Genomic DNA, 14,615 nt, shown 5'->3' with positions numbered 1-14,615 from the left:
CCACCACTTTCCAGATATCAGAATTGGAAGGGACCCAAAGTATCTAAGTCAAGCTGACCATCAACTGTCCATTTAAAAAGGGGATAATCCAGCCTGTTTGGAGATTTCCAAGTTGAGCATCCCATTCTCTCTCCAAGGGCTGCCATTCCACTTTTGGAAAACACTGAATGTTAGTGTGCTTTTTTTACATTAGGCCTAAATTTGACAATTTGCAAGTTCCACCTGGATCTCTCTGTTCTATACTATTTGGTCAAACAAATCTAATCCCTTTTCCCCAGGACAGCCTTTCAGAAGTTTGAAAACAAGTGCTATACATAGCTTAAATCTTCTCTTCTCTAAGCCAAACATCCCCAGTTTCTTACACTTTTGGGTGACATGATATCCCTGGCTTTCTTATTGTCCTACTTTATAAAATGTAATATTCATTTTCCCCACTTTTAAAACCCCAACAATGACTAGAAAAATTATAAATATTTCCTGTAACTATTGTAATAGCTTTAGGGAATAATTAACCATATTTTCTCCTCCCAGATGTGATGTCTAACTCCTAGCACTTGAATCCTTTTCTTTTAGGATTTCCACAAAATGAGATACCTACCTTGATCTCCTATTCTGTTGTTTTATTGTTCTTTTAATGTGTTTGTGGAGGGAAGGGCAATTTGTGTTATGTTTTTCCACTAATTACCTTTTTTGTTGACTTTTTTCTTCCCTTTGAATAGTTTTGATCATTTATATTTAAATTACTAAAATGGAAGAAGTCATGAAGTGGAATAGAACTCTGGATTTGGGAAGCTGATAACTTGGGTTCTGATCTTGACTATGTCATAAACTCACAATGTATGCCACAGCAGGTCATTTCACACATGTGGTTGTCAGTTTCATCTGCAAAATGAGACAAGTTGGATTAACATGTGGTCTGAAATGTTTATTCTAGAAATTAGTTAGCACATTTAACCAGCTAAAATTTCTTTCTAAGTGGTCAAACTCTGGACAATATTTTGGTTTATCCAACTTTGGGAAAGTGTATCCTTTCATAAAACTCCTAAAATCTAAGTTCACATAGTTCAGTATACACACACGCATACACACACACATTTCTGATTATGTGGCCCATTCTTGAAACAAATGCATGTACTCTTGGTTTATATCAGGGTTGTCAAAGTCATTATGTTGGTCAGTTTTTTCAAGTCTTCCAAAGTGGTTGACTTTTATAGTTTTGCACTTATTTTCCTGTACTTTCTCCAGTGTTTGTCATTTTCAAATGATTGCATTTTAAACTTAAACAAAAGATGATTTCATTTGATTTATACAATAATATATATCATATCTAACTAGACAAGTTCTGGAGTTTGTATAATTTCCCAAGAAGTGAAACAATCACTACAATCCTTAAAATGGATTCTTAAAGTTATATCTTCTTCAGAGTTTAGCACTACTAAGTTATGTGGAACTTAAATAATTTTTCTAATGTAGCAATAAGCAGTTTAAAGTATATAATAGAACTTCTTAGAATCATCCATATGATTCTTTTATCATCGTAAGAAATTGCCTTAGTTCTCCTTGGTAACTCCCTTCATGGATGACAAATCTATTACTTGGCTTTAAATATAAATTAATGAGGATGTTATGTCCTGACAGAATTCAGGATTGTTAAGTTCATATGAAACATTCACTGTTCTTTGTAGATGTAAAGGAATCTGTGTCTGGAGAGAAATCTATGTGTTGGGATTCTGATATTATCATTCCAGATAGTTATCAGTTCTACTACCAAAATTTATTTTCAGTAAAATATAATACATTTTCATCTGATTGATGAAAATCACAGGAAATGAATTGCTCTGATAGTAAATAAATTCTTTTATTTTTAAATAGTATTTTTTCCCAGTTACATATCAAGAAATTTTTTTACATTCATTTTTGCAAGATTTGGGGTTACTAATTTTTATTCCTCTTTTTCCTCCCCTCTTTCAAAGATGATAGGCAATTTGATGTAGTTTGTACATGTGTTATCATGTAAAACATTCCAGTTTATCACAATAGTAAAAGGAAAAAATAGATTAAAAAAAAAAGCCATGAGAAAGAATAAAGTGAAAAAAATATGCTTCAATCTACATTCAGAGCCCCATCAGTTGTTTATCTGCATGTGTATAGCATTTTTCTTCTTAAGTCCTTTGTACTTACTTGAATCATTGTGTTACTGAAAAGAGCTGAGTCATTCATAGTTAATTCATCACACAATGTTGCTGATAACTGTGTATATAATGTTTCCCTGGTTCTATTTATTTCACTTTGCATCAGTTTGTATGAGTCTTCCCAGGTTTTTTTTTTTCTTTTTTTAAAACCTGCCTGTTCATAATTTCTTATTGCATAATAATATTATATTACATTCATATATCACAGCTTGTTTAGCTATTCCCCAATTAATGGGCATCTCCTCAATTTCTAATATTTTGCTACCATGGAAAAGGCTGCTATAAATATTTTTGTATTTCCTTTTCCCTTTTTTGTACCCTCTTTGGGATCCAGACCTAGTAGTAGTTTTGCTGGATCAAAGGATATGCATAGTTTGGGTAACATAGTTCCAAATTGGTCTCCAGAATGGTTGGATCAGTTCACAACTCCATCAAAAGTACATTACTCTACAGATACCCTATATCCTCGACAACATTTATCACTTTTTTTTTGTCACATTAGCCACTCTAATAGGTGTGAAGCAGTATCTCAGCATTGTTTAATTTGCATTTCTCTAATCAGAAGTTCTTTAGAGCACTTTTTCATGAACTTATAGATAATTTTGATTTCTTCATCTGAAAACTGCCATATAATTTAGCCATTTATAATTTGGGGAGGCATACAATCTTATAAATTTGACTCAGTTCTCTGCATATTTGAGAAATGAGGCCTTTCTCAGAGACATTTCTTATAATAATTTTTTTCTAGCTTTCTGCTTCTAATTTTGGTTGCATTGGTTTTTATTTGTGCAAAAGCTTTTAAATTTAATATATTCTTGCATTTTGTAATGTTCTCTGTCTTTTGTTTGGTCATGAATTCTTCCCCTCCTTAAAGATCTGGTAGGTTGACTATTTCTAGTTCTAATTTGATTCTGGTATTCTAATATTCTATTTACGTCCTTAGTTTCTTTCTTGTCTATTTTTTTATTGGATTTATCATGTTCCGAGAGGGTGAAACTGAAATCCCCCACTAGTATAATGTATTTCTTCCTGTAACTCGCTTAAGTTCTTCTTTAAGAATTTGGATGGTAGGAACATCTATCTACTTAGTGTAGATAGAGCACCAGCCCTGAAGTTGGTAGGGGCATCTAACTACTTGGTGTATATAGAACACCAGCCCTGAAGTTGGGAGGACCTGAGTTCAAATCTGGCCTCAGACACTTATTACTGACTGTGAAATACTGAGCAAGTCACTTAACCCCAATTGCCTCAGCAAAAGAAGAAGAAGAATTTGGATGTTCTATCATTTAGTACCATTATGTATGAGATATATATATATATATATATATATATGTGTGTGTGTATGTATGTATATATATGTATATATATGTATATATATGTATGTGTATATATATGTATATGTATGTATATATATATGTATGTACACATATATATGGTATATATATATATATAAAATTCACAATGCTTCATTGCTTATGGTACCTTTTAGCAAAATGTAGTTTCCTTTCTTATCTCTTTTAATTAGATCTGGTTTTGCTTTTACTTTGAGATCAGTATCGCTACCCCTGCTTTTTTTTTTTTTTTAACCTAAGATGAAGCATAATAGATTCTTATCCAGCTCCTTACTTTCATTCTGCTTCAAGTATGTTCCTTTAAACAACAAATTGTAGGATTCTGGTTTTTGCTTTTGCTGTTTGCTTCCATTATATGAAAGAGTTCATTCCATTTACATTCATAGTAATGATTTACTACCTGTGTATTTCCCTCCATCCTATTCTATTTGAACTTTTTCTGCAAGTGTTTTGTTTCTGCCTGTAACTTTCCTGTCTGCCATCCTATCAGACTTCACTTCCTCTACTTCACTTAATTTCCTCCTCTCCTACCTCCCTTTTGGGTAAGATAGATTCCCATATTCAACAAATTATGAATATTATTCCCTTTTGAGCCAGTACTCATCAAAGTAAGGTTCAAGAGATCACCCTTCCTCCCATCTTTCCCTCCAGTGTAACAGGTCTTTAACACGTCTTCATATGAAATAAATTATATCATTTTACCTCTCCCTTCTACACCCAGAATCCCTTAATTATTTTTATGTCATTTATATCATTCCCTCAAATTTACCTTAGAGCCAGCACAGTGCCATCTTATGTATAATTCTTCTAGTTATACTATTAGTGATATAATTTTTTAAAAAAGAATTACAAGTACAGTCTTCCTATATAAGGATGTAAACAATTCAGCTGCATTGAATCCCTTATATTTTCTTTTCACTTTTTCCCCGTTTGTTTCTCTTGTGTCTTGATATTGGAAGTCAAAATTTTGCTTTAGTTCTAGTCTTAAAAACTTTCCATTTTATTAGATGACCATTTCCATCACCCCTTGATAGATTATGCTTAATTTTGCTGAGTAAGTAATTCTTGGTAGTCTTAGCTTTTTTGCCTTCCAAGCAGGACCTATGGTTATATAATGTTGCAGCTACCAAGTCCTGTGTAATCTTGATTGTGACTCTTCGATATTTGAATTATTTCTTTCTGGCCACTTATAGGTTAGTTGTTGTTTTTTTGACCTGGTAGCTCTGAAATGTTCCTTGAAGTTTTTTTTTGTTTGTTTTTTTTTTTTTGGGGGGGGAAATCTGAAGAGATTGGCGGATTCTTTCAATGCTTATTTTACCCTCTGGTTCCAGGTTATCAGGACACTTTTCCTTAATAATTTCTTGCAAGATACTATTCAGTTCTTCCTTTTGATTATGGCTATCAGGTAGTCAAATGATTTTGATACTGTTTCTGCTGAATCTAGTTTCCAGGTCAATTGTTCTTCCTATGAGGCATTTTATATTTTCTCCCATTTTTTCATTCTTTTGAATTTGTTTGATTTTTATGTTTCATAGAATCATTAGTTTCCACTTGCCAAATTCTAACTTTTAAGATATTGTTTTCCTCAATGAACTTTTGCATTTTCATTTCCATTTGGCCAGTTGTACTCTTTAAGGAGTTGTTTTCTTCAGTGGGTTTTTGAATCTCTTTTTCCATTTGGTCAATTCTACTCTTTAAGCATTTTTCTAAGCTATTGACTTTTTTCATGATTCTCTTGTATAACTAATTTTCCCCCAATTTTTCTTTCTTTCAAAAAATGATTTTAAAGTTCCTTTTTGAGATCTTTCATGAATTCTTTCTAGTCTAAGACCACTTTCCATTTTTCTTTGGGGGTTTTATCCTTAGGTGTTTTGACATGGTTGTCCTCTTCCGAGTTTGTATATTGGTGTTCGGGCACCATTTGTTGGAATACATGGGAGCTACCTGACAGTGGCTGCTGGAGATCCAACCCAGACCTGCAGAGTGGATTTCTTCTTGTGAGAGGATGATACAAGGAGATTGAGAGACAGTGGCTGTTCTCTGACCTCTCTGATTGTTGTCTGACCTCTCTCCTCTTCCCTCTGCCTGCAATTTATCTTATTCCCAGTTCCCAAGACCTATGTCAGCAAAGGCTGCCCTGCAACTCCTTCAGATGCTATGATCCATAGTTGTGGAGGCTCTCAGAAAATTGACCTATCCTTTAGCATGTTGGTCTTCCCTGTTACTGTAATTTTCAACAATCAGATTCTTTTTTTGCTTATCTAATTTTTGGCCTTTTCCATTTTAAATTTAGCTGTACTCCCAGGGTGGAAAACTTCTTTCACCAGTGGCTGCAGGTCCTAGCTGCTGTTGCTGTACTGATGTTGCCTCCTCTCTGGTGCTGTTCTAAGGGGATAAGCTGGTAGCAAAGGCTAGTCCTGATGTGTGTTGGCTTTCACTCACTCCATCATAATGGGGCTCAAAATCTCCTGCTGGTTTATTTAGATGAAGTTTAGGTGGTGCTGCCTTCAGAGCTTCCTGTCCTGTCCTGGACTGCATTCCCCTTTTCCTCCCCTGCTCCCTACTTTGCCCCAGTGAGATGAATCATTCTTGCTGATCTTATGAGTTTCCTGGACTAAAAGATTGTGTGAACCTGTCTCCTTAATGATCCTGCTGTTCCAAGACCTCTCTTGGGGTGATATTTTATGGTTGCCGGGAGGTGAACATGGGAGAGTTAAATTGATTCACTACTTTCTCTAAATCAATTCTTGATCATACCCTAATAAAAATTTTTATTAGATCATTTGGTGATAGTTATAAAGAACATGTATTCTCTCCACAGGAATTGACAGCTCTACTCACTAGGTACTTATCATTTATTTTTCTACATTCTAAAGTTTTAGTAATATCTTTTGTTTAAATTCCCTTCAGTATTTTTCCCACTTTGCTGTTCCAAAGAGCCATCCCATAAGAAAATAATTTCTTAAAAGAAAGAAAAAAAAGAAAAATCAGCAACACTGGACAATATATTGGGGGAAAATGACATTATATGCCTGCTTCCCAACTAATCGGCCTCTCCTCTAGCCTTTGTAAAAGAATGGGGTATGGGTGTCTTCTTATACCTCTTCTTTGGTATCAAACTTATTCTTTTTAATTTTGCAACACTCATTTTTTAATTGTTTTGTGGGAGTTGGAAACATTTACATTATAGTTATTGTGTATATGATTTTCTTGGCTACACTTACTTTGTATCAGTACAGATAAGCCTTTCCTGCTTTTCTGTATTCTTTTTATTTATCATTTCTTACATTTAAAAAATCATTTTATAATTTATCATTTTCTTATATATATATATTTTTTTTTCCTTTTTAGCTGGCATTTACATGACTTGAAGACAAAAAATGAGGATCTATATTATGACCCCTATCATTAAGTAATGCTTAAATGAAAAAGAAGAGCTACAAGAAACAATCATAAGTAATTATTACTTTACTCAGGCATCAATGACTACCTCATTCAATCCAAGTCGACCTTCTTCATCAGAGGTAAAAAATTCTTTTTATATGAAAAGCCTTTTAACTTGCTTTCAATATTTTAAAAAATCATTGTTTATGAAACATTTATACAAATTGTATATAGTCTATATTAGCTTCTTTCTGAAACACAAAGATATATGGATAACTGATTTTTTTGTAGTGGTTATGCATTTGTTTTTACAACACATTATAAATAATATGCAAATACTTATTTTGAATTTGGCCACAGTATATCATCAAAAGTATTAAAGCAATTTATTTTATTTAGAAATAGTATATATGTATACTTATTTCATTTGTATGGTTTTATCTCAGGGACAATGTTAAGAAATGCTGTTAGAAAAATATTAAATATAAGGTTTTAAAAAGTTTTAGCATTCAGGAAAAATTTTTGGTAATTTAAAAAATTATTTCACTGTTGCATATGGCAATCTTATTAGATTTGCCTTTTTAAAAGAATTATTATTATTTGTAATAATTTTAATATTCTGTCTATTCACAGAATAACATACTATATATAATCATGTAGTATATCATAGCAAAATCTATATAACATGTCATAACAGAACACCTAGAGAAATACCTGTATAAGTGGCAATATGAAGAAGCACCACCTAACTTTTTTTTTCTTTATTTTTTTAATTAATTTTTATAATTATAACATTTTCTTTGACAGTACATATGCATAGGTATTTTTTTTTTTTTTACAACATTACCCCTTGTACTCCCTTCTGTTCCAAATTTTCCCCTCCTTCCCTCCACTCCCTTCCCTAGATGGCAGGCATTCCCATACATGTTAAATATCTTATAGTATATCCTAGGTACAATATGTATGTGCAGAACCGCATTTTGTTGTTATTGTTGTTGCAAAGGAAGGATGTATTCGCAAGGTAAAAATAATCTGGGAAGAGAAACAAAACAAAACAAAACAAACAAAAAAAAAACCCACAATGCTCTCAGTTAACACTCATTTCCCAGTGTTCCTTTTCTGGGCCACCTAACTTTTAAACACCCTCACTAGCAGTCCTGGGAATATAAATGGGCTCTCTCGTGCCCTAGAGAGCAAGAATTTCCATTTAAGTTACTTTTGAGACCCTTTTCCTATATGACCTTTTCCCTAAGGTACTCTCATCCCTTTTCTTGTGTACTCTTTTCCACATATTCAAAATCAAGGATGACATAGGTTTATGAAAATATTAATTTTCTTTTCTTCTTGAGTGATTAAAGGTAAAGAAGGAACATTTATCAGTGGTTTCAGTTCAGAAATCTATTTTCCCATAGAAACAATGTCATAAGTATTGCTTAACTTCTAGTTCAACTCAGCCTTCTAGGGCAGGCATTTTTCACCTTTTTTTTTGGTACTGGACCTCCTGGGTAATCTGATAGAGCCTCTGGTTGAGCCTATGAACTTCTCAGAATAATGTTTCTAAATGCATAAAAGGAAATACTTGGAAACTGGATTACATTAAAATACACTTATCAATATAGTATTTTAAATTTATAGGCCCTCTGAAATCTATGCATCCTTTGAGAGTCCACAAATCCAGTCTTAACTACCCCTATTCTAAGAGATTTTTCAATCCATAACATAGCCAAAGTATAGTAGTAGTTCAAGTATTGTTTGGGTTAAATTCATTGTTTTGTGTAGATATGTAAGCCACTATTTGTAACATTGTTAATTTGAATAAATAAGGTCCAACTTTTGAAGCAAAAAACTTAAAGAATCTTTATCGTATGCACCATTTGAGAACTGGAAATTTTCTTTACTGTATGCAGTTAAAATCCCTTTACAATGTGAAGTATGCTTTTAAAAAGTTCCCCATTTTTTGTTTCCTTTTAGCTCAAGGGATGGATGTTTGGAAAATTACATATTTATATCAGATCTTTTGATTAAAATCTCAATTCTTTAGATACTTATTTTATTTTGATATAATTTCAAGTGTTATTTCATTGCTTAAAATATCTTTATCTGATAAACTCTTCTCTATTTATTCAGTTGGTGGAACTTCATGTTTTTTATGTCCCTGAAGGATCATGGAACTATAAGCTAAATACCATTTCAATAGAAGTAGTCAGTAAATTTATTTCAGCTGGCTTTATAAGGCAAGTATTTTGAAAGTCATATAGAAATATATTCAGTGAAGTGATTCGTTATCCTTCCCCTTCACCTCTTCCTTCCCCTTTTCCCTTTCCCTTTCCTTTTTCTTTTCCTAAAAATTTCTTGCCTTTCCCTTTCTTTCCTAAAATTTCCTTCAGATAAGAATGGGAGTGGGTCACCTCCTGCTATGGACTCCACTCAGTCCCAGGCTTAAATGCATGGTATGTACCATAGGAAGTGGTATTGCTCTTGGCATAGTGCTACAACCCAGAGTATACATTTCTCTTTGATGGGCTGCTGTGGTTAAACATTTAAGAGATTAATCATCTAAGAACATTTGATGAGCTACAAACATTAATCAGCCATTAAAATTTTTCAATTCTTTAAATATTAATTTATTAATTATTTGTTAGGTGCTAGGCACTAAAGATAGAAAGCAAATAAACCAAAAACAAATAGCCCCTTGCTTTCAGAATACTCCATTTTATTGGGAAGTGTGCTACACTTAACAGATAGATAGAATCCAGCTAATTTGAGGAGACTGCAACTCTTAACACAATAATGGCAAGTGAAGTTTACCTCTGGCACTACATTAGGCCCTACTGAGTTTCCTTTTGTCTCTCTTTGTCCCAACTAGAGATGAGTTCTTTACCCTGAGGCAGGATGAAGAAGAGTAGTTGAGCACTGTAGTTGGTATTAGACCTGGGGTAGCTACTGGAACTTTGGGTCAGCAAGGAAATTCTATGAATCATAGTTCTAAATTAAATTAGATCTGTGGTTACTGAATATAGCAATGATCAAGGAATAGGTAGTGCTGAAGTCCAATCCAGTCCAATGATCATTTATTAAGCACCAACTATGTGTCAGGCACTGGATTAAGGAAGTCCTGGGGATACAATTGATAAAGGGAAAGATATTGTCTCCCCTCGAGGAGTTTATAATCTTTGTGGGAAGGGGTGCTAAAACAGGCAGGAAAGGGATTGGGAGAGACCAGAGCTTATCTTCTTTTGTGGAGTTGAAACCTGTCAGAACAGCAGATACAAAGTATGGGGAGCTGAGAATCTAGTTTCTGGTCACTAGAAAGGAAGGTACTGGGAGCAGTATGGTGTTCCATCCTCCTGTCCTCCAAAGGGAGGGGAGAGGAAACTAAAGGAGCTGTTGTCAATCAAGATTTTGAGTTAGCAGCGTGGTAATGAGTTTAGAAATGATAGCCTATCCTGGGAAGGTCATCTATTTTTCTGGGGAATTGAAACCAGGTAGAGTTACAGGTATGAAGTAGAGGAGAAAATCATAGGAGCATCTAGGAGAATAGTATCATGAATCAAAATTGAATCAAATTAAAGCAAAACATTATAAATAGGACAATACAGGAAACATTAATATAAAATAGATCAGGATGGAGATAATCTTAGACAGATGGATTATAGTGCTTGAGATGTGCTATAGGACAGTGAGGTGGTGCAATCTATGAGAAGAATCAGGAAGATTTGATTTAAATCTGGCCTCAAACACTAATTGTGTGACTAGTTTTTCTCAGTTTCCCCATTTGTCAAATGAACTGAAGAAGAAAATGGCAAACCATATAGTTTCTTTGACAAGAAAACTATAATGGGGTTGTAAAGAATCAGGCATGACTGAAACAACTGAATAACAAAAAAAAACTCTGCTTTTTTGTTCTTACAGTCTCAGATGAAGTAAAAAAGGGGGTAGTTAACCAAACTGGTATTGCCAGTCCATCTTCTGGGGGCATTCCCAGTCTGATCATAGGCTGAATTCTGCAACCAACATGGGGCTTGGAAATTGTGGATGACTCTTCAACATAATCTTCTAGTTTACTGCTTTCTTAACTGACCAAATGTTCTATATGATGTGATCAAATAAGTCCTAGAACCAGAGAAGCCTGGCAATGATTGTGGCTGAAACTTGACTTCTGGGTAAACTTTCCAGTGACCATTAGAATAAAGAATGGATTTTTAGTAAATGAAAGAGCATGGACTTAATCTCTATATGATGGTAATTGGACAGAAGGTCTAAGCTTCCATCTTTCTTGAGAGTCAAAGCAGAGACAAAGTAGATAGCCCACCATCTCCTATGAGATCTGGCAGCAGTTATTATATATTTGTTGTTTGCTTTTATTGCCTCCACTTTGTCTATAAATTGGTTTAGGCAGCTGCCGGTTTCCTTCATACAGTTTTATGCTATATGGATATTGATGCAGGCAGTGATGGCTGGGAAAAACCTGAGATAGAAAGTAGAATTTTTGAGAAAGAGGACATTGTGGAAAGCATGAACAAAATTTATCCACTAAACTTTTCTGATTCCTCATCCTGGCATTCTTGTGACTGTGAGCCTTTGAAACCCTACTAGCAAAATACAAGTCCTGACAGATTCTACCAAGTTGGGAAGGGATTGATGGGGGAGGGAGGTGGTGAATGGGGAGAGAATTGGCAATGACTAACTACTAGAGAAATCAAAAAAAATCTTGTGTAGCTGGTTGCATCAGGAATGAATCTTGAAAAGAGCTAGGTATTCTAAGAGTTTGGATATAAAGAGGGAGAAACACAGGCGACCACTGGCAGAGACATGGATGACTGAATGTCCTATCTGAGGAATAGTTCTGGCGAGAAAATCTGGAAAGGTGCATTTTAAATGACAAAAAAGGAGTTTTACATTTTATTCTAGAGGTAATAGGGAGCCACTGAAGCTGTACCAGGATAGTGATGTGTTTATACATGTGCTTTAGGGAGATATTTTAGCAACTATCTTAGGATCTATTTGAGTAAGGAGAAATCTAAGGCAATTAGAAGGCTATTATAATAATCCACATGAGAGGTTATGAAGTCATGAAATAGGATGATGGTCATATGAGTAGAGAGAAGGGATGATCACAATTTTGTGAAAAGTGAACAAGGCTTGGTAGCTGATTACTGTGGAAAATGGAATGAGTTCTAGAGAATGAAAAGTCAAGGATGATTTGGATTTTATGAATGTAAGAAGCTTAATATTGCAGGACCCTTGACAAGAGTAGGAAAGTTAGGAAGAGGCATATATTTAGGGAAACAAAAATAAGTTCTATTTTGTAAATGATAACCTATGGGACATGTTGATGGAGAAGTTTACTAGGCAGTTGGTATTGTAAGACTGGAGCTCAGGAGAGAGATGAGGTTTAGGAGTGATTTATAGAGAGATAGTAATTGAACTCCCAGGATCTGATGAGATGGATCACTGAGGGAATGTAAAGAGTTAGAACCCAGGTCAGAATCCTAATGTATACTCATGTTTAAAGGGCAGAACACAGATGATGATCTAACAAAAGATATTGAGAAGTAGATTATTTTTAGCATCAGAAATGTCTAGGTTTTATCCTAGTAAATGATACCAAGATGATCCTATCTTCCTTGAACCCTAAGACCACTGGACCTTTCCATTTGTTCTTCAGTAAAAATCTATATGTGCTGCCCATCCCTATTAGAATGTGAGCTCTTTGACAGAAGTTATTATCACTTTTCTGTTTTCATCTCCAGTGCTTAGCATAGTGGTTTACATATAGTAAGCATTAAATAAATGCTTTTCTTTCAGTCATAATGATGGATGTTAGAATTCCCATTGGAAGAAGTGGATGGGTGTGGATGAATCATTTCCACAAATCCTTGTCCAGGGATAATGTTGGAGAAAAAGTGAGAAATTAAAACTTCAGGAAACATGGGGATTACACAAAGCCAATTCCTGAAATCTGAATATTATTATGAATAAGGAGGAGCTGTTGATCACAGAAGGTCACATTTAGAACGGAGCTCAGAGGCCATTTATCTGAAGCCATTTCTGACTGAGAACACTCTCCACAAAATACCTAAAAACAAACCAACAATATACACATCAACATGTCATCTAACTTTTCTTTGAAAAAATGAATCCATCATTTCCTTTATTCAGTAGTTCTAATTGTTACGATTTTTTTTTCTTAAATTGAGCTGATTTGCCTCTCTGCAGTATACACTGCTAGCTCTTCCCTACAGATCTAAGCAGGACAACTCTAATCCCAATTCCTTTGACAGCCCTTCAATTAGAAGACAGCAATCATATCATTGCCAAGTCTTCTATTCCCTAAGTTTAACATCATTCGTAACTTCAATCCATTTCATATGATATGATTTCCCTTGGATACTCTATCTCATCAATGTCTTTCCAAAAATGCATCTCCCATAACATGCAATATTCCAAATGTATCCTGACCCAAATAGGGTACAAGAAGTCTTATCACATCCCTGGGCCTGGTCAGTAGACCTTTCTTGATCCCATTGGCTCAACATCATGTTAACTCTCTTTACGTGTCACTTTGATTCATTGTGAGCTTTATGTGATCTACAGATTTGATAAGCATGCTGTCTTATTTAGCTTTCACCCAAGTCACTGATAAAAATGTTTAAAATCATATGGTCAATCATGGATCCTTTGGGGGATACTCCACAATTCACTTGTTTTCAGCTTGACATAAAACCATTCCTGATGACTCTAAGTTCAACAATTCAATCACTTCTAAATCCATCTGATTATATAATTATCTTACCCACAGCTCATTTCCCCCCACAAGAATAGCATGAGACAATTTATTCAGAGTTCAGCCTTCTCCTCCTACTTCTTGGACTTCTTCATTGAATATGCCTTCTTCATGCATGATGCTATCAAGCGTCATCCCTTTTGCTTATTCTGCTTCTTTTGAATAAAGTATACCCATCCAGAGCTATATTCTAGGCATGGGTCTCTTTTTACCAAGGCAAAATGACACTATGAAGTATAATTTTTGGCCTTGTTTTTAAAGGATCTAACTTCTCTTCATGCTCAAACTTCATGAATTTGTTTATAAACATTTAAGACCAAGAGTCTTATTGATAATTCTTTCCTGGATTGTTTTTTTCTCCAATAAATTTCTAGATGCCTCAGTAGACATTCTTCCCTAATTTTATTGTTTGGTATATAGCTGGATGAATATTCAATTTTCCTTCCTTCCCTTCCTTTTAAAATTTATAACTCTTTTGATATGATTTATAAGACACTAGGCAAATGCAATCTTATCAGCATTTATTAAGTTCATCCCATCCTTGGCCAAGAGCCTGTCATTTCAAATATTTTAAGCCATTATCCAGAAATTCAAATTCCACATCATCTCCTTTACCAACTATTTACCCTCCATGTGGCCCTCAGGTTTGCAACTTAGAAGTGATCCTAAACTCCAAATGTCTCTCATCTCCAAAATCCAAACTGTTGTCGAGGCCTGTCAACTTAACATTTACAACATCTCTTGAATACATATCCTTTTTTCTCCTCTGACACTGCTACACTTTGGTACAGGCCTTCATCTTCTCACATCTGTATTATTTCAATGACCTACTGATGGGTTTGCCTGCCATAAGTCTCCCCCACTCCAATCTGTCCTTCATTCAGCCACTAAAATTATCTT

General features: G+C 34.5%; 1 protein-coding gene across 10 annotated transcripts in view; it reads left to right on the top strand.

Annotated features, from left to right (window-relative positions):
• Positions 1-14,615, top strand: part of SPATA1 (spermatogenesis associated 1) — a 71,833-nt gene that overhangs the window by 1,655 nt on the left and 55,563 nt on the right. For 8 of the 10 annotated variants that reach the window (XM_074266375.1, XM_074266376.1, XM_074266379.1 and 5 more), the window contains exons 2-3: positions 6,896-7,068; positions 9,056-9,162. In XM_074266375.1, coding sequence (XP_074122476.1) covers positions 7,027-7,068; positions 9,056-9,162 — 149 coding nt within the window. In that variant the 5' untranslated portion in view covers positions 6,896-7,026. Of the gene's footprint in view, positions 1-6,079; positions 6,389-6,895; positions 7,069-9,055; positions 9,163-14,615 lie in introns of those variants that run through there. The other 2 variants (XM_074266371.1, XM_074266372.1) reach the window with 2 other exon arrangements.

This window comes from Sminthopsis crassicaudata, chromosome 4 (genome assembly GCF_048593235.1).
Source record: "Sminthopsis crassicaudata isolate SCR6 chromosome 4, ASM4859323v1, whole genome shotgun sequence".
Taxonomy (NCBI): Eukaryota; Metazoa; Chordata; class Mammalia; order Dasyuromorphia; family Dasyuridae; genus Sminthopsis; species Sminthopsis crassicaudata.
Note: the sequence above shows the minus strand (reverse complement) of the source record. Positions and strands in the feature narration are given on the sequence as shown.